Source organism: Mobula hypostoma, chromosome 21 (genome assembly GCF_963921235.1).
Source record: "Mobula hypostoma chromosome 21, sMobHyp1.1, whole genome shotgun sequence".
In the NCBI taxonomy this organism is placed as follows: domain Eukaryota; kingdom Metazoa; phylum Chordata; class Chondrichthyes; order Myliobatiformes; family Myliobatidae; genus Mobula; species Mobula hypostoma.
In genome coordinates this window covers 11,162,272-11,184,554 of record NC_086117.1, presented here as the reverse complement: position 1 = coordinate 11,184,554, position 22,283 = coordinate 11,162,272, and the positions used below count along the sequence as shown (strand labels likewise).

Here is a 22,283-nt window from a genome sequence, read left to right as displayed (position 1 = left end):
ATCTTTGGACACTACCTCACTTTTTTTTAATATACAGTATTTTCTGTTTTTGCACGTTTAAAAAAAAATCTATTCAACATACGTAATTGATTCACCTGTTTATTTATTATTTTTTCTCTCTGCTCGATTATGTATTGCATTGAACTGCTGCTGCTAAACTAACAAATTTCACGTCATGTGCCGGCGGTAATAAATCCGATTCTGAGATGTTATTTCCAATCCTTACGGACAGTGGTCTTCCGGTTATGAAGATCCAGTTGCAGGGGGAGGTACAGAGGCTCAGGTTCTGGAGTTTTTTTTTGTCAGAACTGTAGGAATGATTGTGTTAAACGCTGAGGTGTAGTAAATGAATAGCATCCTGACGTAGCTATTTGTATTGTTCAGGTGATCCAAGGCCGGGAAGAGCCAACGAGATTACCGTAGACCTGTTGTGGGATAGGCAAATTGCAGATTAAATTGATACGATTAATATTATTTTCCCATGGGTCATAATTTAGACAAAGAAAGGCAATTCAGTAACAGGCTGGGATTAGAATCAACGAGGCTTCCAGGAGTCTGCCGGAGAGTGTGGGGGAGGGAGGTTGTGTCTGGGTTCCACCGGTGGTTGCCTGGTGACCAGTGTAACAATTCGCTGTAGCGATCTCAGGCAGCCGGGAGTTTCTGTAACCGAGAGGGCAAGGCGACCTCACAGGATGGCACGGCCGGTGGAGAAAGCACCAAAAGATGCTGTGCAGCAACTGGCCATCGACCGGGAAACCATCAGGAAAGAACTACGCAGCCAGAAACTCCACACAAACTTCAACATCAACTTCCGCACGAAGTGTAAGTCACGAGTAAACCGCGTCGGCTGTCAGGCTTTCACCATTTATATATCTGAACTGGATTTTTATTTTTTAAAAAACAGATTAGTTTATTTGTCAGATGTTCACTCAAACATGCATCGTTCACGTCAAAACAAATCAGCGAGGATTGTGCCGGGCAGCCCGCAAAATGCGCCAGACTTCGGGAAAGTAACCTCAAAATGGCTTTTTAAAAAGTGCACGCACATAGACTTTAGCAATATTAGACTAGGAAAATAAATAATCCATTGGAGAATATCAGCGGGTAAGGAAGTGTCTGTGGAGCGAAGGCGACAGCCGTTATTTCGGGTCGAGTCCCTTCAACTGGTCTAAAAATTGCAGGAGCTGGCGAGGTGATAGGTGGATCCAGGTGCGGACGGATAATAGGCAGACGGAGGACGGAAGAGTGGATACCCTTAACATATTTAAATCGGGCTATTTAATTGGCTAATTAATATTTTATTTAGGGAACAGGGCAGAATAGGGCCCTACCGGCCCTTCGAGCCGCACCGCCTGACAACCCCGATTTAAATTATTACCTGGATTTGAATAATCTTATGAGTAATTATTGCATCCTCTTTCCGGGATGGTTAAAACCTGCAGTAATGGAAGACATCATGATTGGATACAATGGCTCTACTGCCTAGAACATGATGAAAGATTTCAAAGTGGGAGTTCACTTCAAGTTCAAATTTAATTGTCATTCAACCATACATGTAACAGCCAAATGAAACAGTGTTATTCTGGGACAAGGTGTGAAACATAGTGCTGTACCAGCAGTCATACAGAGCGCAAGGCACATATAATTACGAAAACAGTACACATCTGTACATCAGGGCATTTAGGAGCGTTGAGGCACTCGGTCGGGTTCAGGTGCGGTTGTTCTGTAGCCATCGGCTTCTGGACGGGCTTCAGCCGCCTCAGGGCTGAATCGCGCTCCAGAGTTGTGGATACACTTTTGAGACTCCGCGGTTAATGTTCCTTGTGTTCTTGTTTACTCCTGATAGGGTGCTTCAGCCCTGAACTGAATTGCCTGCGGATGTATACCCTGCGGTTAAAGTTAATCGTTTACGTTTTGTTTGCACAATCTGTTCTTTTTTTCGTACTTTAGGTGTTCGATGGTCCTTTTGTATGGCGTTTTTCTTTGTACGGGTTCTACTGAGTTTCTTTGATTTTGTGGCTGCCTGCAAGAAGACGAATCTCAAGGCAGTATGCTATAAACCCTCGATGCTGCCAGTTACGCCGCTGGCGTTTGGGGCAGCACTGAAGGTCCTCCATTTCTGGCGGTAGTCAGGGCTTCCTTCATCGTGTCAGTAGCTCGGTTTTCATTACTACTATTCATGTAAGTCTGGGAAGAGACTCAGGGATACCATCACACTCAGAAGGATTCTTCATTGCTTTTTCCCTAACAGATTTGGTTTACCAGTCAGGGTTGTTAGCCCTGAGCTGAACCCCCGAACCTGGAGGACCAGTGGACCACCCTTAGTCTGGCCTCTACCTTTGACCTGTTTGGCATGGGTGACCCTACCAACAGCCAAAGCATTATACCCTGACTCCAGCCAACATCGTTCTCGAGGTCATTGAAGCACGCAAGCCTCCAAACCCAACGACATGGTTGTGGCCTCTTTGGAGGGTACCGTACATATTCTTTGATAATAATTTGACTTAATTCTTAGGTCAATGTGTTGGGTCACATTGATGCTATAAACTCCAATGGAAAAAAAATTATCCCAGACAACATATTGCTGAAATTGGGAGCGAAAATGTTTTTATTATTAATAAAATATAAAAGTTCCCAATGAAGAACGTCTGTATTTATGTAGCAATATGTTTTTTTTTAGGATATCCAAAGGTACCTTATGGGTGGTGGGGTGGAGATACGTCTCTACCGAAGGAGGTGTAAGGTGCTCCTTCCCTCCACTAGCCTGCAGCTCACCCTTGGGCAAGGTGTAGCACCTGCTTATCCGCCCCCCCCCACCCCCCACCGATCAGGGTCACGTGAAGTCATGTGAGCAGGTGGTGGATGGTCGTATGACCTGGTTATGCGACCACTGACACCAAATAGACAATCTCTGAGGAGTACTGATAATGGCTGGGGTCACCCGTCTTGTAAAGACACTGCCCAGAAGAAGGCAATGGCAAACCACTTCTGTAGAAAAATTTGCCAAGAACAATGGAAAGACTATGATTGCCTATGTCTTACAACATGGCACATAACAATGATGATGAAACGTACTTTACAACTAACAAATGACAAGTCATTCCTGACTTACCAACAGGTTCAGTGTTTACAATGTCTGTAAATCGAATTCATCCCCAGTATACCAGAATCAGATTGATTATCACTGACATAAAGGTGGCACGGTAGCATAATGGTTAGCACAATGCTTTACAGTACAGGTGACCCAGGTTCAATTTGTATTCAAAGAGTATTTGGGTTCAAAGAGTTTGTATGTTTTCCATGTGACTATGTGGGTCCCCTCAGGTTTCCTCCCAAAGACCTACTGGCTCAGAGGTTATTTGGTCATTGTAAATTGTCCTGTGGTTAAGATGAGGATTAAATCAGGGGATGGCTGAACAGTGTGGCTCGAAGGCCCGGAAGGGCCTATCCCACACTCTATCTCAATAAATAAATAAACTAACATGTCGTGAAATTTGTTGTTTTGTGGCAGCAGTACAATGCAATAATACAAATTACAATAAGAATTTTGGAGAAGAGGAGTTCGATGGGTAATACCGTTCCGACTGATCGGAAGTGCACTGAGAGCGGTAAGCGTAAAGGAGTTTGGTGCTTACTGTTCTGGCTAACAATGGATGGTGCAATCCGGGGCATATTACAATCGAGGAACGTGCTTGCAGACTGGATATTGAACTTTTTACTGTTGGACTTCGGCCACATTCCACCGTGATACAACACTTGGCGGCACGGGAGGTCGTTCCTGCCTGTGGCCATCGAACGTGCAGCTCCTCCCGTGAAGGGTCAGACACTCTGAGCCAATAGACTGGTCCTGGACTTATTTTCCATCTGGCATAGTTTGCATTTTGTTGTTTGATTGTTGGGGTTTCTTGTATCACTATATTTATGCTCTATTCTTGGTTGGTGTGGCTGTAACGAAACCAAATTTCCCTCGGGATTAATAAAGTATATCTATCTATCTATATAGAAAATCAATAAATAGTGCAAAAAGAGAGCAATAATAGAGAGAAATAGATCTGTATGTATGTACACAAAATCACTCGACCTTGCAGATGTCACAAAGACGACAAAACCTGCAGATGCTGGAAATCCAAACCTATGCGCACGAATTGCTGGAGGAACTCAGCAGGTCAGGCAGCATCTATGGAAAAGAGTAAACAGTCGATGTTTGAGGCCGAGGCTCTTCGTCGTGACTGGAAAGGAAGAGGAGAAATCCGAGAAGGTGAAACCGGGAGAGGGGGCAGGTGGGAAGTAAAGAGCTGGGAAGTCGATTGGTGGGAAGAGGTAAAGGGCTGGAGGAGGTGGAATCTGATAGGAGAGGGTAGGAAACCATGGAAGAAAGGGAAGCGGAGGAGCTCTAGAGGAAGGTGATGCGCAAGTAAGGAGATAAGGTGAGAGAGGGAAATTAGAATGGGGAAAGGTGAAGGACGGGGCGCCAATTACTGGAAGTTCAAGAAATCGATGTTCATGCCATCAGGTTGGAGGTTACCTCTCTTTCACCAATCAACTACCACCTTGTGCTTCTTCCTTCCCCCTTCCCAGGATTAATTCTAGCTTTGAGAATGTTACGTTTCACAGTGTTACTCAGCTGAGCCACCAATGCTCTAATGAATAAATTCTGGTCACCGTCTCTACATGGGTGTCTGTCTTTCCTCCACACTTGGGTTCCGACATTGCCAGTACATATCGTGACTGCTCTTTGGTATGAGCGATGAGCGTCACCATGGTGGACGTCGCTGTGGATTTTGGTTGCTTTCGCAGGTGAACAACTGAAAGCGGACAACAAATCACGCATGTGAAAAATGCACACATTCCAGCCAATTAGGATTTCTGGTAATTATATTTAACTCCCTTCTTTTTGTGTCGGCCTTGTCAGGTCTTGATTGAAGCACAGCGATGACAACTCTCTCTGCATACCTTACCCCTATTCTTGGGATTTTCACGCACAACAGTCTCTAGAGTTTACAGAGAATTGTACAACAAATACAAAAACATTCAATGAGTGGCAGCTTTGTGGGCGAAAATGCCTTGTTAATGAGAGACATCAGAGGAGAATGGCCAGACTGGTTCAAGCTGAGAAGCAGGCAAAAGTAACTCAAATAACCACACATTACAACAGTGATGTGCAGAAGAGCACATCTGAATGTACAACACATCAAACCTCGAAATGAGTGGGCTACAGAAGCAGGTGACTGCTCTGGGTTCCACTCCTGTATCTAATAAAGAGGTGACTGTGTCATGGTCCGGTCCGTGAAGTCCGCATTCTGGTTGATGGTCCAGTCCATTGACCCTTGCTCCACGTTTTCCTGTCTACCCTGTTTCTGTTCCTGTTGAGCACTAATTGAGGCAGCTGATTCTCATCGGGGCTGGCTGCATAAATACCTCCAGAGACCAGGCCATGTCTGCTGGATTGCTCTTGTCCTTACTCCTTGTATCCCTTCCCCTGCCTTCTGTTTCCTTGCCTGGAGCCTAGCCTTGTCTTGCAGTAACTCTTGCCTCGCCCAAAGTTCTTGTCTCACCTTGCATTGCCTGAAGCTTTGCCTTGTCTTGCAGTAACTCTCGCCTCACCTGAAGTTCTTGTCTCACCTTGCATGCCTGAAGCCTTGCTTTGTCTTACTGGTAACTCTCACCTCGTCTCCCCTGAAGTCTTGTCTTGGAGCCACCCTGTACCTAGCTCCCTTCCTGTCCCTTGCCTCCGCTGGGTAAGTCAGGCCGCCTTGCCGTTACCCTGTGGTTGGTTCTGTCCCTTCCTGTCCCTTGCCTCCGTCGGGTAAGCCAGGCCGTATTGCATCTACCCTGCGGTTGGTTCTGTCCTTTCCTGTCCCTTGCCTCCGTCGGGTAAGCCAGGCCATATTGCATTTACCCTGTGGTTGGTCCTGTCCCTTGCCTCCGTTGGGTGGTGTTCCGCGCCCTGCCCAGGAGGAGCTTCAAGACCCCAAGCCTCGAGCCTCGCCCCAAGCCTCAAGTCTCTGGTCTCCCGCCTCGCCTCAAGTCTCTAGCCAAGCCTGGCCCCAAGTCTGAAGACTCCAGCCTCGTCCTTGCCTAGTTCTGGGGTCTGAGCCAGAGGCAAGCCCCAGGTTCTGGGTCCTTGTCCAGTCTCTGGCTTGGAGTCCAAGCCCGAGCTCCTAGCTCTCTTGTCCAGTCCTGTTCCGGGTTCCCGGTTTTCTTGTCCATGTCCTAGCCTTCACCCTGTATCCTAGTCCTGTCCCTAGTACTTCAGTGTCAGTGTCTTGCCCTTGGGTCTATTCCCAGCCACCTCCTTACGACACACTGAGGGTATTGTGATAGTTTTCATTTTCTTAATTATACTACTAGCCCATGTAACTTTATTTTTTTGCTTTTGAGAAGTGTGGTAATGGTAAATTTGTACAAAACTTGTAAGACCATAAGACATAGGAGCAAATTAGGTCATTCAGCCCATCTAGTCTGCTCCATCGTGGCTGATTCATCTTCTCTCTCAACCCCATTCTCCTATTTTCTCCCAGTAACCTTTGATGCTCTTACTAATCACAAACTTATTAACCTCCTCTTTAAATATACCCAATGATTTGGCCCCCACAGCCATCTGTGGCAATGAATCCCATAGATTCACCGTTCTCTTACAAACAAGCAAAGACCACTTATGACAAGGCACCCTCAAGATGACAGGTGTTGGGGTGGGAGGGAGGCTCAGGGTCTGTTCCAATCAAACATTCTCATTCTGGAGACATAAGAGACCACGGGTACTGGAATCTGGAGCAGCACGCTCGAAACACTCGAGGAACTCAGGAGGTCAGGCAGTGTCTATGGAGAACCACCAACATAAAGTACCATTCGTAGGAACAAATGCGGGTCTACACACTGGACTCTTCAGTTTGTGGGAATTCAGTTGTATGTTTGCCATGTCCAAAGTTTAGGTGATGGTAACCTGCACATACTGAGGTGTAGTCACTACTTTAACAACGAGTAATGTTGCAGAGAGTTGCAAACTCAGTCAGCTCCATCACCAGCCTCCCCAACATTAAAGACATCTTCAGAATGGCAGCATCCATCGTTAATGACTCCTAGTTCCCCCCAGGACATGCTCTCTTCTTATTAGTGTCATCAGAGAGGAGGTACAGGAGTCTGAACACACACTATCAACATTTTAGGAACAACTTTTTCCCCTCCCCCATGAGATTTCTGAACAGACTCTGATCAATGCTTTCGGTGTAATCAAGAAATTGGTACTTTCTTACATTCTACTTGGTCTTGTTCTAAAATTCAACCTTTTTGGATAAATTTAAGAGTCTTATTGGAACAAATTACTGGAACTCAACTTCCACATAACCCTGTATTATTTCTATTAGCTGATATTGAAGGGATAAAACCGAAACTTAAATTGAATAAATATCAGAAAGAATTCATAAAAATTGCATTGGCAGTAGCTAAGAAGGCTATTGCAGTTACTTGGAAATCCAATTTATATTTAAGTATGAATCGTTGCAACAATGAAATGGCTAGTTCTATTCCACTCGAAAAAAATTTCTTATAATTTAAGAGATAAATATGAAACATTTTTGAATATTTGGCACCCTTATTTATAAAAGATAGGATGGCATATTTAGTTGCTCTGATGATAAAGATGTTGGTCCCTTGGGGAAAGTAATAAATAAATATACTAAATTTATTTTGAATCCCATGGAGCACGTGGAAACCTTCCAATATCCAGGCAGTTCTTCTTTTTTTTTCAGGTAGGAGTATATATCGGGGGGGGGGAAGGGTTAAGGGGAGGGGGGGTAGATATTATCTTTTCATGTATTCACTTTGAAAACTCAATAAAAATTATATTAAAAAAAGATTTCTGAACAGACAATGAACCAACCCATGAACACTACCTCACTACTTTTGCTTCCTTTTTGCAGTACTTATTTAATTTTATTATAGACAATATATATTTTTGAAATTTATAGTACTTTTTCTGTATTGCACTTTACTGTTGCCACAAAACAACAGATTTCATAATGTATGTCAGTGATATTAAATCTGATTCTGAATCTGACAGAGAGCACAGCAGGCAAATTGATCGGAGCAAGTTCCAGCAAGCAGTGATGAGGCTATGGTTTCAGTAATACAACATACAGAACTGTGCAAAAGTCTTTGGCGCATACAGTATATATAGCTAGCATGCCTAAGACTTTTACATGGTACTGTAGGAATTTTACGTATTGCACTGTACTGCTGCCGCGAAAAAAAACAAAGTTCTTGACATATGTGAGTGATGATAAACCTGATTCTGATGTGGGTCTCTACTGTGGACTGATGGAAGGGGGCAGGGAGAGGGGAATCATGGTTGGGAAAAGGGGAAGGAAGAGGGGAGGCAGCGGGAAGCACCAGAGAGACATTCTGTAATGATCAATAAACCAGTTGTTTGGGATCAAATGATCTTGTCTGGTTTCTCAGGGCTGGGTGTGTCTGCACCCACATCGCACTTCCCCAACCCTGGCAGTCCTTCTCCGCTGCCTGTCCCACACCCCTCCCAGGGTGCTCCACCCTCGCCATTCCTAACATCATTTACTCCCGCCAGATTTACAAACTCGCTCTCTGCTCTACGTTGACAAATATAGTACCAGCACAACTCTAAGGCACCCTGTTTGTGCCTAAGCCTTCTGCACAGTACTGTGCATATTTGTTATTGCACAATTTGCTTTCTTTTGTATATTGGTTGTTTGCCAGTCTTATTTATATACAGTTTCCATAAATTCTATTCTATTTCCTTACTTTCCTGTAAATGCCTGCAAGAAAATGAATCTCAGGGTAATATATGGTGACATATGTATACTTTGATAATAAATTTACTTTGACTTTGACAAGACAGATGCTTGACTTAAGAATCAATGTCATCATGATTTTACACTTTATTATTTACCTGCACTGTGCTTTCCCTGTAACTGTTAAACTTCATTGCACAGAATTGTAGAACATAGAACTGTACGTCACAGGAACAGGCCCTTCAGCCCACAATGTTGTGCTAAACCAAATAAATTAGTAGTGATGTTGAGTAAGGGATAAAGAGAACATCCCAATTTTTATCATAGTTGAAAATATGAAAGTTGCATAAGTAATATATCATCACATTTAGCTTTAAGTAACATAAGATGTTTTTTTTAAATGATATTCTGTCTAAATATGTGCCTTGTATTTATTTTCCCAACAGTCCATTGTATTACAGGAAAACCTAATGTCCGCGATGTGGATATGGAAGGGGAGGAGGATCGTATGTATCTATATTCATTTTATTCTCATAATATGCTCTCCTGGTACGCGAAAGGTCTTGTTCTACTTATAATTCTTGCATGTGGTTTCCATATCATCATTTAGAGGAGTTGTCCAGAATACTAAGGCGCAACTTTCTGGAACCAAGGATGAAGTACACCATGCCCCAGACAGAAGCTCAGGAGATTGGCTGGATAACGACTCCACTGGTAAGGACATTAAGCTCCCTGAAAAGAAACACTATGGAAAATACCAGGCACATAAATCTGGTGTTGAAAGTGGGATGAGGCTACAAAGTCACCCAGCAAGAGCTTGACATTTACAGTGGAACATTTTCAGAAGTAGAAAACCTCTAAACCAGGGGTTCTCAATCTGGGGTCCTGGACCCCTCGGTTAACGGTAAGGGTCCAGGGCATAAAAAAGGTTGGAATTCCCTCCATTAAAATGAGTTGGCATAAAAATACTTCACATGAAATATACACCCAGTGGCCACTTAATTAGACCCTTCCTATACCTAATAAAGCAGTCACTGAGTGTATGTTCATGATCTTCTGCTGCTGTAGCCCATCCACTTCAAAGTTCAATGTGTTGTGTGCTTGCTCCTTGAAGATGTCCTGATGCTCTCAGAGACTTGTGCCCATGAAGGAGCTGACTGAGTTTACAACGCTACAGCTTATTTTGTTCCTATGCAGTAGTTCCCCCGCAACCACCCCGTACCAGATGGAGATGCAGCCAGTCAGAATACTCTCCATGGTACATCTGAAGAAATTTTCAAGTGTTTTCGGTGACATACCAAACCTCCTCAAACTCCTAATAAAATATAGCTACCATGCCTTCTTTGTAGCTGCATCGATATGCTGGGTCCAGAGTTATTGACACCTAGGAACTTGAAATTTCTCACTCTTTCTACTTCTGATCCCTCAGTGAGGATTGGTGTGTGTTCCCTCGTCTTACCCATTCTGAAGTCCACAACCATTTCTTTGGTCTCACTGATGTTGAATGCAAAGTGGTTGCTGCCACATCACTCAGCTGTCTGATTTATCTCGCTCCTGTACGCCCTCTCATCACCATCTGAAATTCTGCCAACAATAGTTGTGTCATCAGCAAATTTATAGATGGCATTTGAGCTGTGCCTAGCCACACAGACATGGGTATAGAGAGAGTAGAGCAGTGGGCTAAGCACACACCCCTGAGGTACGTCAGTGTTGATTGTCAACGAGGTGGAGCTGTTATTTCCAACCCACACAGATTGTGGTTTTCTGGTTAGGAAGTAGAGGATCCAGTTGCAGAGGGAGGTACAGAGGGAGACCTAGGTTCTGGAACTTTTTGATCAGATTGTGCTAAACACAGAGCTGTAGTCAATAAGCAGCTTCCTGATTATAGGTATTAGTATTCTCCAGGTGATTCAAGGCCACATGACACATGAAGAGCCAATGAGATTGCCATATACCTATTGTGGCAATAGGCAAATTGCTGTGGGTCTTTGCTGAGACAGGATTAATTCTAGCCATAACTAACCTCTTAAGACACTTCATCACCATAGATGTGAGTGCTATTGGACGGTAGTCATTAAGGATGCTCACCCAGCTCTTCTTGGGCACTGGTATGACTGTTGCCCTTTTGAAGCAGGTGGGAACTTCCGACTGTAGCAACGAGAGATTGAAAATGTCTTTGAACACACCCACCAATTGGTTGGCACAGGTTTTCAGAGCCCTACCTGATACTTCATTAGGGCCTGTCACCTTGTGAAGGTTCACCCTCTTCAAAGACAGTCTGACATCTGCCTCCAAGACAGAAATCATAGAGTCGCTGGATGCTGTGGGAATCTGCATAGCTGTAGTTTTATTCTCCCTTTCAAAGCGTGCATAAAAGGCATTCAGCTCATCTGAGAGTGAAACATCACTGCCATTCATGATGTTACATTTCATTTTGTAGGAAGTATAAGCCTGCAAACCCTGCCCTGTCATGGACCGGTCCGTGAAGTCTGCATTCCGGTTCATGGTCTGGTCCATCGACCCTTGCTCCAGGTTTTCCTGTCTACCCTGTTTCTGTTCCTGTTGAGCACTAATTGAGGCAGCTGATTCTCGTTGGGGCTGGCTGCATAAATACCTCCAGAGACCAGGGCATGGCTGCTGGATTGTTCTTGTCCTTACTCCTTGTATCCCTTCCCCCTGCCTTCTGTTTCCTCGCCTGAAGTCTTGCCTTCTCTTGCTGGTAACTCTTGCCTTGCCTGAAGTTCTTGTCTTGCCTTGCATTGCCTGAAGCCTTGCCTTGTCTTGCTGGTAACTCTCGCCTCGTCTCGCCTGAAGTCTTGTCTTGGAGCCACCCTGTACCTAGCTCCCTTCCTGTCCCTTGCCTCTGTCGGGTAAGCCAGGCCAGATTGCCGTTACCCTGCGGTGAGTTCTGTCCCTTCCTGTCCCTTGCCTCCGTCGGGTAAGTCAGACCAGATTGCCGTTACCCTGCGGTTGGTTCTGTCCCTTCCTGTCCCCTCGCCTCTGTCGGGAGGAGTACCGCGCCCTGCCCAGGAGGAGCTTCAAGACCCCAAGCCTTGAGCCTCGCCCCAAGCCAAGCTTCTCACAATGGTGGGGCATTGGGAGCAAGGGTGGACCCAAATGCAAGACGCATCTTGTGAGGTTAATTAAATTTAGTTTATTGTTTGATATCAGGAGAGCTAGGCAGGAGCAGGAGTAGCGAACTGGACAAGGACTGAGGACTACGACTAGGCAGGGACCAAGGGTCTGGGCTAGGACTCAGAATCGGCTCCCAGAACTAGAGGAGACATGAAGAGGCTAGGGTATGGACTCCGAGCCCGAGACTGGGCAAGGACCCGGTACCTGGGTCTTGCCTCGGGCTTGGACCCCGGAACCAGGCATGGACATGACATGGGCTAGGGAGAGGAGGAACATGGGAACACAGAGCCTCGGTCTTGGGAGAGCAGGTATATGGAACCATGGACACATACACAGAACACAGAGTCGGGTCCCCTCCTTGGGTACAGGACATAGGGCTGGGACTCGCACACAGAACAGAGAGCCGGGACCCCTCCTTGGGTACAGGACATAGGGCCGGGACTCATGATCCTCCGCGGGGCAACGGCAAGACGGCCTGACTTACCCCATGGAGGCGAGGACAGAACAAGACAAGACCAACACGAATGAACACCAGACAGTACCTATCTAGCTCCGGTGATGGAACTAGACCGAAGTGCAGGTGGGGGCTGCAGACGAGGGCTAGAGGCAAGACGGGCAGAGAAGGGATTCAGACAAGGGGGTAGGACAGAAATCACAGACCGCCAGGGCCAGGACTAGACTCAGAACTGGGAAGCCGCCAGTGCCAGGACTTGACATGGTACTTGAACCCACCAGGGCCAGGACATGGACGTGGTACTTGAACGCCACCAGTGCCAGGACGTGGACGTGGTACTTGGATGCCGCCGGAGCCAGGATGTGGTGCTTGGAACCTCCGGGTAGTGCCGCGCTCTCGACTCAGCCCGGGAACAGTAGACAGCGGCTCTTGATTCTCTCCGGTGGGTTAACTGACGGACCCACCTTGATGAGGAAACTTTGCAGGCTCGCTTCGGCGAGGTAACTGGCCAGGGTTGCTCCGGTGAGGAAAGGCGAATTACCAACACTCGCTTCAGGCGGAGTCAAGGCTTGGTCCGGCCAAAAGACATTAGCACGCCGTGACTTTGCAGACGCTCCTGCACCGAACGGCTGAAAGCTGGAGACTATAAACTACCGGTTCAGCCGAGTGTTAATTGCCTCTAATCACCAAAGTTGAGGGACACGGGAAAACAGGGAATCAACGGTCCGGATCGTAACATAAAGAAGCTAAATTTAAAGGGACCCCGATCCGGACCATGACAAAGCTTCAAGACCCCAAGCCTCAAGCCTCTGGTCTCAAGCCTTGCCTCAAGTCTCTGGTCTCAAGCCTCGCCTCAAGTGTCTAGTCTCTAGCCTCGTCCTGTCTGCAAGCCAAGTCACGTCCTTGCCTAGTTCTGGGGTCCGGGCCAGAGGCAAGATCCAGGTTCTGGGTCCTTGTCCAGTCTCTGGCTCGGAGTCCAAGCCGGGGCTCCTAGCTCTCTTGTCCAGTCCTGTTCTGGGTTCCCGGTTTTTCGTGTCCATGTCCTAGCCCTCACCCCATATCCTAGTCCTGTCCCTAGTACTTCAGTGTCTGGGTCTTGCACTTGGGTCCGTTCCCAGTCACCACCTTATGACATGCCCGAGTTGATGTGCATCTGATCCTGCCTCCAACCTTGTTCGGAATAGTTCCTTTGCTCTTGAGAAAGCCCTTTGTAAGTCACACCTGGTTTTCTTGTATAGTTCTGGCTGCCAGACTTGAATGCCACAGATATAGCCCTCAGCAGACTATAAACCTCCTAGTTCATCAATGCCTCTTTTTATACCATTTTAACTATTTCCATGAAACTTCAGCTCATTAGGGCAGCCGCTTAACTGGGCCAAAATGTACTGGTCCTGATGTGTCCCAATTAACTGGAATCCACTGGACTTATTAGTTTTTTTTTTGTACTTGCGCAGTTTGTCTTCTTCTGTGCATTGGTTGTCAGTCTTTTTTTGTGTAGTTGTTCATTGATTCTATTGTATTTCTTTGTCTACTGCTAAAGCCTGTGAGGAAATGAATCTCAGAGTAGCATATGGTGATGTGTACATATTGGATAATTCATTTACTTTAAACTTTGAACTTTGACATTGGTGTGGCTGATTCAGATTTCAGTTTTGGTTACCTTGTTGTGGGAAAGACGTCACTAAACTGAAAACAGTGCAAAGGAAGATTTACAAGAGTGTTGCCAGGACTCGAGGGCCCAAGTTATAGGGAGAGGTTGGCAGGCTAGGACCTTATTCGTTGGAATGTGAGAGATGCAGAGGTCCATAACGTCATGAGGAACATAGGGTGAATGCACACTGTCTTTTTCCCAGGGAAAGGTAACCAATGACTAGATGGGTTTAAGGTGAGAGAAGAAAGATCTAGTCATAAAGAAATATAGTATGGAAAAAGGCCCTTCGGCCCTCTAAGTTTGGGCTGACCATCAACCACCCATTTACTTATGATCCTACATTAATCTCAATCAACAAACAACCTACTGGAAGAACTCAACTGTTCCTGAGGGGCAACTTCTTCACCGAGAGACTGGTGTATATATGAAACAAGCTGCCAGAGGAAGTGGTTGAAGCAGGTACAGTAACTACATTTAAAAGCTATGTGGATAACTTTTAAAAGACACAAGTACACAGACAGGAAAGAATTGGAGGGATATGGGCCAAATTCGGGCAAGAATGACCGGCTTCGATGGAAATTGTGTTTGGCATGGTTAATTTGAGCTGAGGGGTCGGCTTCTGTGCTATTTGACTCTGTGACTCAATTTCATGGCTTATTCTACGGGGCGACACAGTAGCGTAGTGGTTAACACAACACTTTACACTACCAGCAACGCGGGTTCAATTCCCACCCCAGCCTGTAATGAGTTTGTACGTTTGCCCCGTGACAGCCTGGCTTTACTCCCACAGTCCAAAGATGTACCGGTTGGTCATTGTAAATTGTCCCATGATTAGACGAAGGATAAATCGAAGGTTGCTGGGCGCCACAGCTCGAAGGGCTGGTAGGGCCTGTTCCACACTATATCCTGATAATAATAGTAATGTAAGTGCTGTACTATCATATGAATATACCATGTGTGATCACTTCGAAAGTGAGAGGGATTTTGCCAGTAGACTATGCCATGAGGCTGAGATCTAGAGTGTACTGCTGAATGGTAGGCCCCATTAATGAGGCGCGGGCAGCTGTGGAGGCCAAGTCTTTATGTATATTTAAGGCAGAGGTTGATAGATTCTCGACTGGCCAGTGCATGAAGGGATAGGAGGTAAAGGTAGGAGACTGGGGCTGAGAGGAAAATTGGATCAGCCGTGATGAAATGGTGGAGCAGACTCGTTGAGCCCAATGACCTAATTCTGCTCCTATATCTTATGTTCTTATGGTCTTGATAACTATTTTATGAAGTCAGTGAGCTGCACTTCGCTTGTGATAATAAAGAAATCAATACAATGCTTAATTTTATTTGGAGATACAGCATGCTAACAGGCCCCGCCAGCCCAGTAGCCCGCACCGCCCAATTACACCCAAGTGACCAATTAACCTACCGACCTGTACGGCTTTGGAAAATGGGACAAAGCCCCCGGAGTACCTGGAGTAAATCCATGGGGCCATGGGGAGAATGTACATAGTCTTTACAGACAGCAGCGGGAAGAGAACCCAGGTTGCTGGAGATGTAATAGCATTACGCCATCGAGCCCAATTGTGAAAATATGTTAATATTGAAAAGGAACTGGAGTCAGAATCACAATCAGGATTAATATTACCTGCATATGTTGTGAAATTTATTGATTTGCAGCAGGTATATTGCAATATATAATAAAGAAAAATATAATTTACATGATGTAGATATAAAAAAATTAAAGATTAGTAGTGCAAAAAGGGAGCAAGAACAGAGTGAGGTGGTGCTCACGGGTTCAGTGTCCACACAGAAATCTGCTGACAGAGGGGAAGAAGCTGTTCCTGAATCATTGAGTGTGTGTCTTCAGGCTCCTGCACCTCCTCCATGATGGTAGCAATGAGAAACGGGCAAGCCCTGGGCGATAGGGGTCTTTACTAATGGATGCCACCTTCTTGAGACATTGTTCTTTGAAGGTGTCTTCGATGCTGGGGAGGCTGGTGCCCGTGATGGAGCTGGCTGAGTTTACAACTTTCTACAGCTTTTTCTGATCCCGTGCAGTGGCCCCTCCACACTTTGAACTTTGAGCAATACTTTGAAATGCAGATGGTTCAGAAATGGCTTGATAGGTTAAAATCTCACTCTCTCCTGCAGGTTTCTTCAGATTGGAATGATCGGAGACTGAACTTCCCTCACCAAAGCAATGAAATTACAAGATTTATGGCACAGTACTTTCTTCAAAAGGAAAACTCCAAAAATTAATGGAAGCCACATAATATCCCTTTGATCTACCTACTGGGTATGACAAGACTTAAGAGATGTAAAAATAATGTGAGCAAGCTAGTTGTAATTTTGCGTATCTGTCGAGAATAAACATGCATAACAGCTGGAAAATAGCTTCGTTTATTGACATTCTTTAAACTGCATAGCTCAGGCTGAGGGAATGTGATCCTTGGTAGAATATAATAATTAATTTGCACGAAAAAGGATCATTGTGGTTTATGGTACTGTTCCTTATGTATATAATACAAAGGTCAAACCTTTGCACCTGGTTCAGTCGGGTTGGATCTGCACCCACTGCTTGTGTTCACATTATTCCAAATATCCCAGCTTGCAAGTCAGCAGCCAATCTTTATTCATTGAGATACAGCACAAACAGGCCCTTCCAACCGGTCCATTTTCCCTCTCAGCCCCAATCTCCTCTCTTCTCCCCATATCCCTTCATGCCCTGCCTAATCAAGAACCTATCAACCTCTGCCTTAAATATATCCAGTGGCTTAGCCTCCATAGCTGTCAATGGCAACGAATTCCACAGATTCACCATTCTGGCTGAAGAAATTCCTCCTCAACTCCATTCTAAATGGACACCCCTCTATTCTGAGGCTGTGACCTCTGGTCTTAGACTTTCTCACCATAGGAAACGTCCTCCCCACCTTCACTCTATTGAGGCCTTTCAACATTCAATAGGTTTCAATGAGATCGCTCTCATTCTTCTGAATTAGAGTGAGTACAGTCCCAGAGCCATCAAATGCTCTTCATTAAAGGCATCCGTTAGTCTTGCGAGACCATGGATCTGCACCTGGAAAGTCTTCACTCTCCAGGGCGCAGGCCTGGGCAAGGTTGTATGGAAGACCAGCAGTTGCCCATGCTGCAAGTCTCCCCTCTCCACAACACCAGTGTTGTCCAAGGGAAGGGCATTAGGACCCATACAGCTTGGCACCAGTGTCATCGCAGAGCAATGTGTGGTTAAGTACCTTGCTCAAGGACACAACACGTTGCCTCGGCTGGGGTTCTTCATATGATAAGCCTTTCAATCCCAAAATCGTTTTCGTGAACCTCCTTTGAACCCTCTCCATTTCCAGAACACCCTTTCTTAGATAGGGGGCCCAAAACTGCTCACATTGGAAGGGTCTCTCTACCACCCATCAGGGACATTTATCAGGAGCACTGCATACACAGGTCTCTTAGGATTATTAAGGATCCCACCCATCCATCCAGCACCCTCTTTGACTCTCTACCATCAAGCAGGAGACTACAATGTATAAAAACAAGAACGGTCAGGAGGTTTCTTCCCCCAGGCCATTAGGCTTCAAGGTGAAAAGGCCAAGTACACTCAACCTATTCTCATAAGGTATGCCCTCCAATACAGGCAACATCCTCGTAAGTCTCCTCTGCACTCTCTCTATAGTATCCACATCCTTCCTGTAGTGAGGTGACCAGAACTGGACACAGTACTCCGTCTGGAGTCTGACCAAGGTCTTATATAGCTGTAACATTACCTCATGGCTCTTGAACTCTATCCCATAGTTGATGAATGCCAGCACGTCATATGCCTTCTTAACAACACTGTCAACCTGTGCAGTAGCTTTGAGTGTCCTATTGACATGGACCCCAAGATCTGTTAGATCCTCCACACTGCCTAGAGTCTTAGCATTTATATTACATTCTGTCTTCAAATTGGACCTACCAAAATAAACTACTTCACACTTATCTGGGTCAAAGTCCATCTGCCACTTCTCAGCCTAGTTCTGCATCCTATCAATATCCCGCTGTAACCTCTGACAACCCTTCAAACTATTCACAACACCCCCAATCTTTGTGTCATCAGACAAACTTACTAACCCATCCCTTCACTTCCTCATCCAGGTCATTTATAACAATCACAAAGAGGAGGGGTCCCAGAACAGATCCCTGTGGAACACCACTGGTCACCGACCTCCACGCAGAATACGAACCATCTACAACCTTCTGTGGGCAAGCTAATTCTGGATCCACAAAGCAAGGTCTCCTTGGATTCCATGCCCCCTTACTTTCTGAAGGAGCCTTGCATGGGGAACCTTATCAAGTGTCCTCACACATTTCAGCACCAGCATAGCATGCCCACAATGCTTGGCAGAACAAAAATGCAACAAAGTAACACCAGCAAAGCAAGTCCCTGTCCTTCATCCCACTTACCCTCACACACATACACATAGACAGTCCCCCGACTCCAGATAAGACCTCCAATCTTTAGTCTCCAAGCTTCAATTTCCTGACTTCTGTTCACTTTCGGGCTTCGATCTTCAGTATTGACCTCAAGTCCTGCTGATAATGGGACCCTGAATTCCAGGCTTGCCATCCTACTGGCCCTTATACCTCTATGTTTCTCCTTTTCCCATGGACATATGATCCTCTGATCCTCCGACCTGGGACTACCTGACATCTATGGATGTACTTCGTCACCCATTGACGCTGCTGGCCTTTGAGTGCAGAGCAGTGCCCCAGACTCTGGATGTCATCTGCCCTTATGTTCACATCACTGGATTTCGAACACAGAGTGGAGGCCTGGATTCCAGATGTCGTTTGCCACTCATCTACGTTGTTAGTCTTCAAACGCAGAGAGGGTATCTGACCTCGAACTCCCCCACATCCCTGTTCCTAAACCCAAAATCTGACCTCTATCTCCACATCCCTAAACCCAAATCTGACCTCTAACTCCTCACATCCCTGTTCCTAAACCCAAATCTGAACTCTAATTCCTCACATCCCTGTCCCGAAACCCTAATCTGACCTCTAAATCCTCCACATCCATACAACCATAAGACCATAAGACATAGGAGCAGAATTAGGCAATCTGGCCCATCAAGTCTGCTCCGCCATTCAATCACGGCTGATCCTTTATTTCTCTCCTGATCAATCTTAGTTCCTGACGTTCTCCCCGTAACCTTTGATGCCATGTCCAATCAAGAACCTATCAATCTCTGCCTTAAATACACCCAACAACCTGGCCTCCACAGCTGCATGTGGCAACCATTTCCACAAATTCACCACCCTTTGGCAAAAGAAATTTCTCTGCATTTCTGTTTTGAAAGGGCGCCCCCTATCCTGAGGCTGTGCCCTCTTGTCCTGGATTCTCCCACCATGGGAAACATCCTTTCCACATCTACTGTGTCTATGCCTTTTAACATTTGAAAGGTTTCAATGATATCCACCCAACCCCGTCATCCTTCTGAATTCCAGTGAGTACAGACATGGAGCCATCAAATGTTCCTTGTATGATAACCTTTTCATTCCTGGAATCATCCTAGTGAACCTCCTCTGGACCCTCTCCAACGCCAGCACATCTTTTCTAAGATGAGAGGCCCAAAACTGTTCTCAATACTAAGGTGAGACCTCACTAGTGCCTTATAAAGCCTCAGCATCATATCCTTGCTCTTGTATTCTAGACCTCTGAAGTGAATGCTAACATGGCATTTGCCTTCCTCACCACCGACTCAACCTGCAAGTTAACCTTTACGGTGTTCTGCACAAGGACTCCCAAGTTCCTTTGCATCTCAGATTTTTGGATTTTCTCCCGTTTAGAAAATAGTCCGCAAATTTATTTCTACTACCAACGTGCATGACCATGCATTTTACAACATTGTATTTCCTTTGCTACTTTCTTGCCCATTCTCCTGATCTGTCTAAGTCCTTCTGCATCCCACCTGTTTCCTCAACACTACTTGCCCCCCCATCAATCTTCATATCATCTGCAAACTTGGCAACAAAGCCATCTGTTCCATCATCTAAATCATTGATATGCATCATAAAAAGAAGTGGTCCCAACACCGACCCCTGCGGAACACCACTAGTCACTGGCAGCCAACCAGAAGAGGATCCTTTTATTCCCACTTGCTGCCTCCTACCAATCAGCCAATGCTCTAACCATCAAAGTTGCTGGTGAATGCAGCAGGCCAGGCAGCATCTCTAGGAAGAGGTGAAGTCGACGTTTCAGGCTGAGACCCTTCGTCAGACGAAGGGTCTCAGCCTGAAACGTCGACTTCACCTCTTCCTAGAGATGCTGCCTGGCCTGCTGCGTTCACCAGCAACTTTGATGTGTGTTGCTTGAATTTCCAGCATCTGCAGAATTCCTGTTGAATGCTCTAACCATGTTAGTAACTCTCCTGTAATACCATGGGCTCTTAAGTCGGTAAGCAGTCTCATGTGTGGCACCTTGTCAAAGGCCTTCTGAAAACCTAAATGTACAACATCCACTGCATTCCCTTTATTTATCCCACTTGTAATCTCCTCAAAGAATTCCAACAGGCTCGTCAGGTAGAATTTTCCCTGAAGGAAACTATGCTGACTTGGTACTATCTTGTCCTGTGTCACCAAGTACTCCATCACTTCATCGTTAACAATTGACTCTAGCATCTTCCCAACCACTGAGGTCAGTCTAACTGATCTATAATTTCCTTTCTGCTGCCTTCCTCCTTTCTTAAAGAGTGGAGTGCAATTTTCCAGTCCTCTGAGACCATGGCAGAGTCCAATGATTTCTGAAAGATCATTTCTAATACCACTACAATCTCTAATGCTACCTCTTTCAGAACCCTAGGGCGCAGTTCATCTGGTCCAGGTGGCTTATGTGCCTTTAGATCTTTCAGCTTTTTGAGCACCTTCTCCATTGTAATAGTAACTGCATTCACCTCTCTTCCTTCACATACTACAACATCAGGCATACTGCTAGTATCTTCCACAGTGAAGACTGATGCAAAATACTCATTTAGTTCATCAGCCATCTCCTTGTCCCCTGTTATTATTTCTTCTGCCTCATTTTCTAGTAGTCCTATATCCACTCCCATTTCTCTTTTATTTTGAACGTACTTGAAAAAACCTTTACTATCCACTTTGATATAATTTGCTAGCTTGCTTTCATATTTCATCTTTTCCCTTTGAATGATTTTTTTTATTTGTTCTCTGTAGGTTTTTATAAACTTCCCAATTCTCTATCTTTCCACTAATTTTTGCTTTGTTGTATGCCCTTTCTCTTGCTTTCACAATAGCTTTGACTTCCCTTGTCAGCCATAGTTGTACTATTTTACCATTTGAGTATTTCTTCATTTTTGGAATACATATGTTCTGCACCTTCCTCATTTTCCCAATAAACTCAAGTCATTGCTGCTCTGCTGACATCCCTGCCAGCAGCTCTTTCCAATTTACTTTGGCCAACTCCTTTCTCATACCACTGTAATTCCCCTTACTCCACTGAAATGCTGCTACATCAGACTTTACGTTCTCCCTATCTCCCTCCCTAATCTGACCTCACATCATAAGACCATAAGATATAGGAGCAGAAGCAGGCCATTTGGACCATCGAGTCTGCTCTGCCATACAATCATGGACTGATCAAATTCTTCCAGTCAGCCCCACTCCCCTGCCTTCTCCCCATACCCTTTGATGCTCTGGCTAATCAAGAACCTATCTATCTCTGCCTTCAATACACCCAATGACTTGGCCTCCACAGCCGCTTGTGGCAACGAATTCCACAGATTTACCACCCTCTGACTAAAGTAATTTCTCCACATCTCTATTCTAAATGGACATCCTTCAATCCTGAATTTGTGCCCTCTTGTCCTAGACTCCCCTACCATGGGAAATAACTTTACCATATCTAATCCGTTCAAGCCTTTTAACATTCAGAATGTTTCTATGAGATCCCCCCTCATTCTCCTGAACTCCAGGGAATACAGCCCAAGAGCTGCCAGACGTTCCTCATATGATAACCCTTTCATTCCTGGAATTATTCTCGTGAATCTTCTCTGAACCCTCTCCATTGTCAGTATATCCTTTCTAAAATAAGGAGCCCATAACTGCACACTTCAAGTATGGTCTCACGAGTGCCTTATAGAGCCTCAACATCATATCCCTGCTCTTACATTCTATACCTCTAGAAATGAATGCCAACATTGCATTCGCCTTCTGCACCACTGACTCAATCTGGGGGTTAACCTTTAGGGTATCCTGCACAAGGACTCCCAAGTCCCTTTAC

General features: G+C 45.4%; 1 protein-coding gene across 1 annotated transcript; it reads left to right on the top strand.

The window, feature by feature from the left end:
* The first annotated feature begins 359 nt into the window (after positions 1-359).
* Positions 360-16,381, top strand: cfap144 (cilia and flagella associated protein 144). The gene is made up of 4 exons (XM_063074191.1): positions 360-822; positions 9,212-9,271; positions 9,376-9,479; positions 16,151-16,381. The coding sequence occupies exons 1-4, from the start codon at positions 693-695 to the stop codon at positions 16,256-16,258; spliced, it is 402 nt and encodes a 133-aa protein (XP_062930261.1). The 5' UTR covers positions 360-692; the 3' UTR covers positions 16,259-16,381.
* Positions 16,382-22,283: the final 5,902 nt, after the last annotated feature.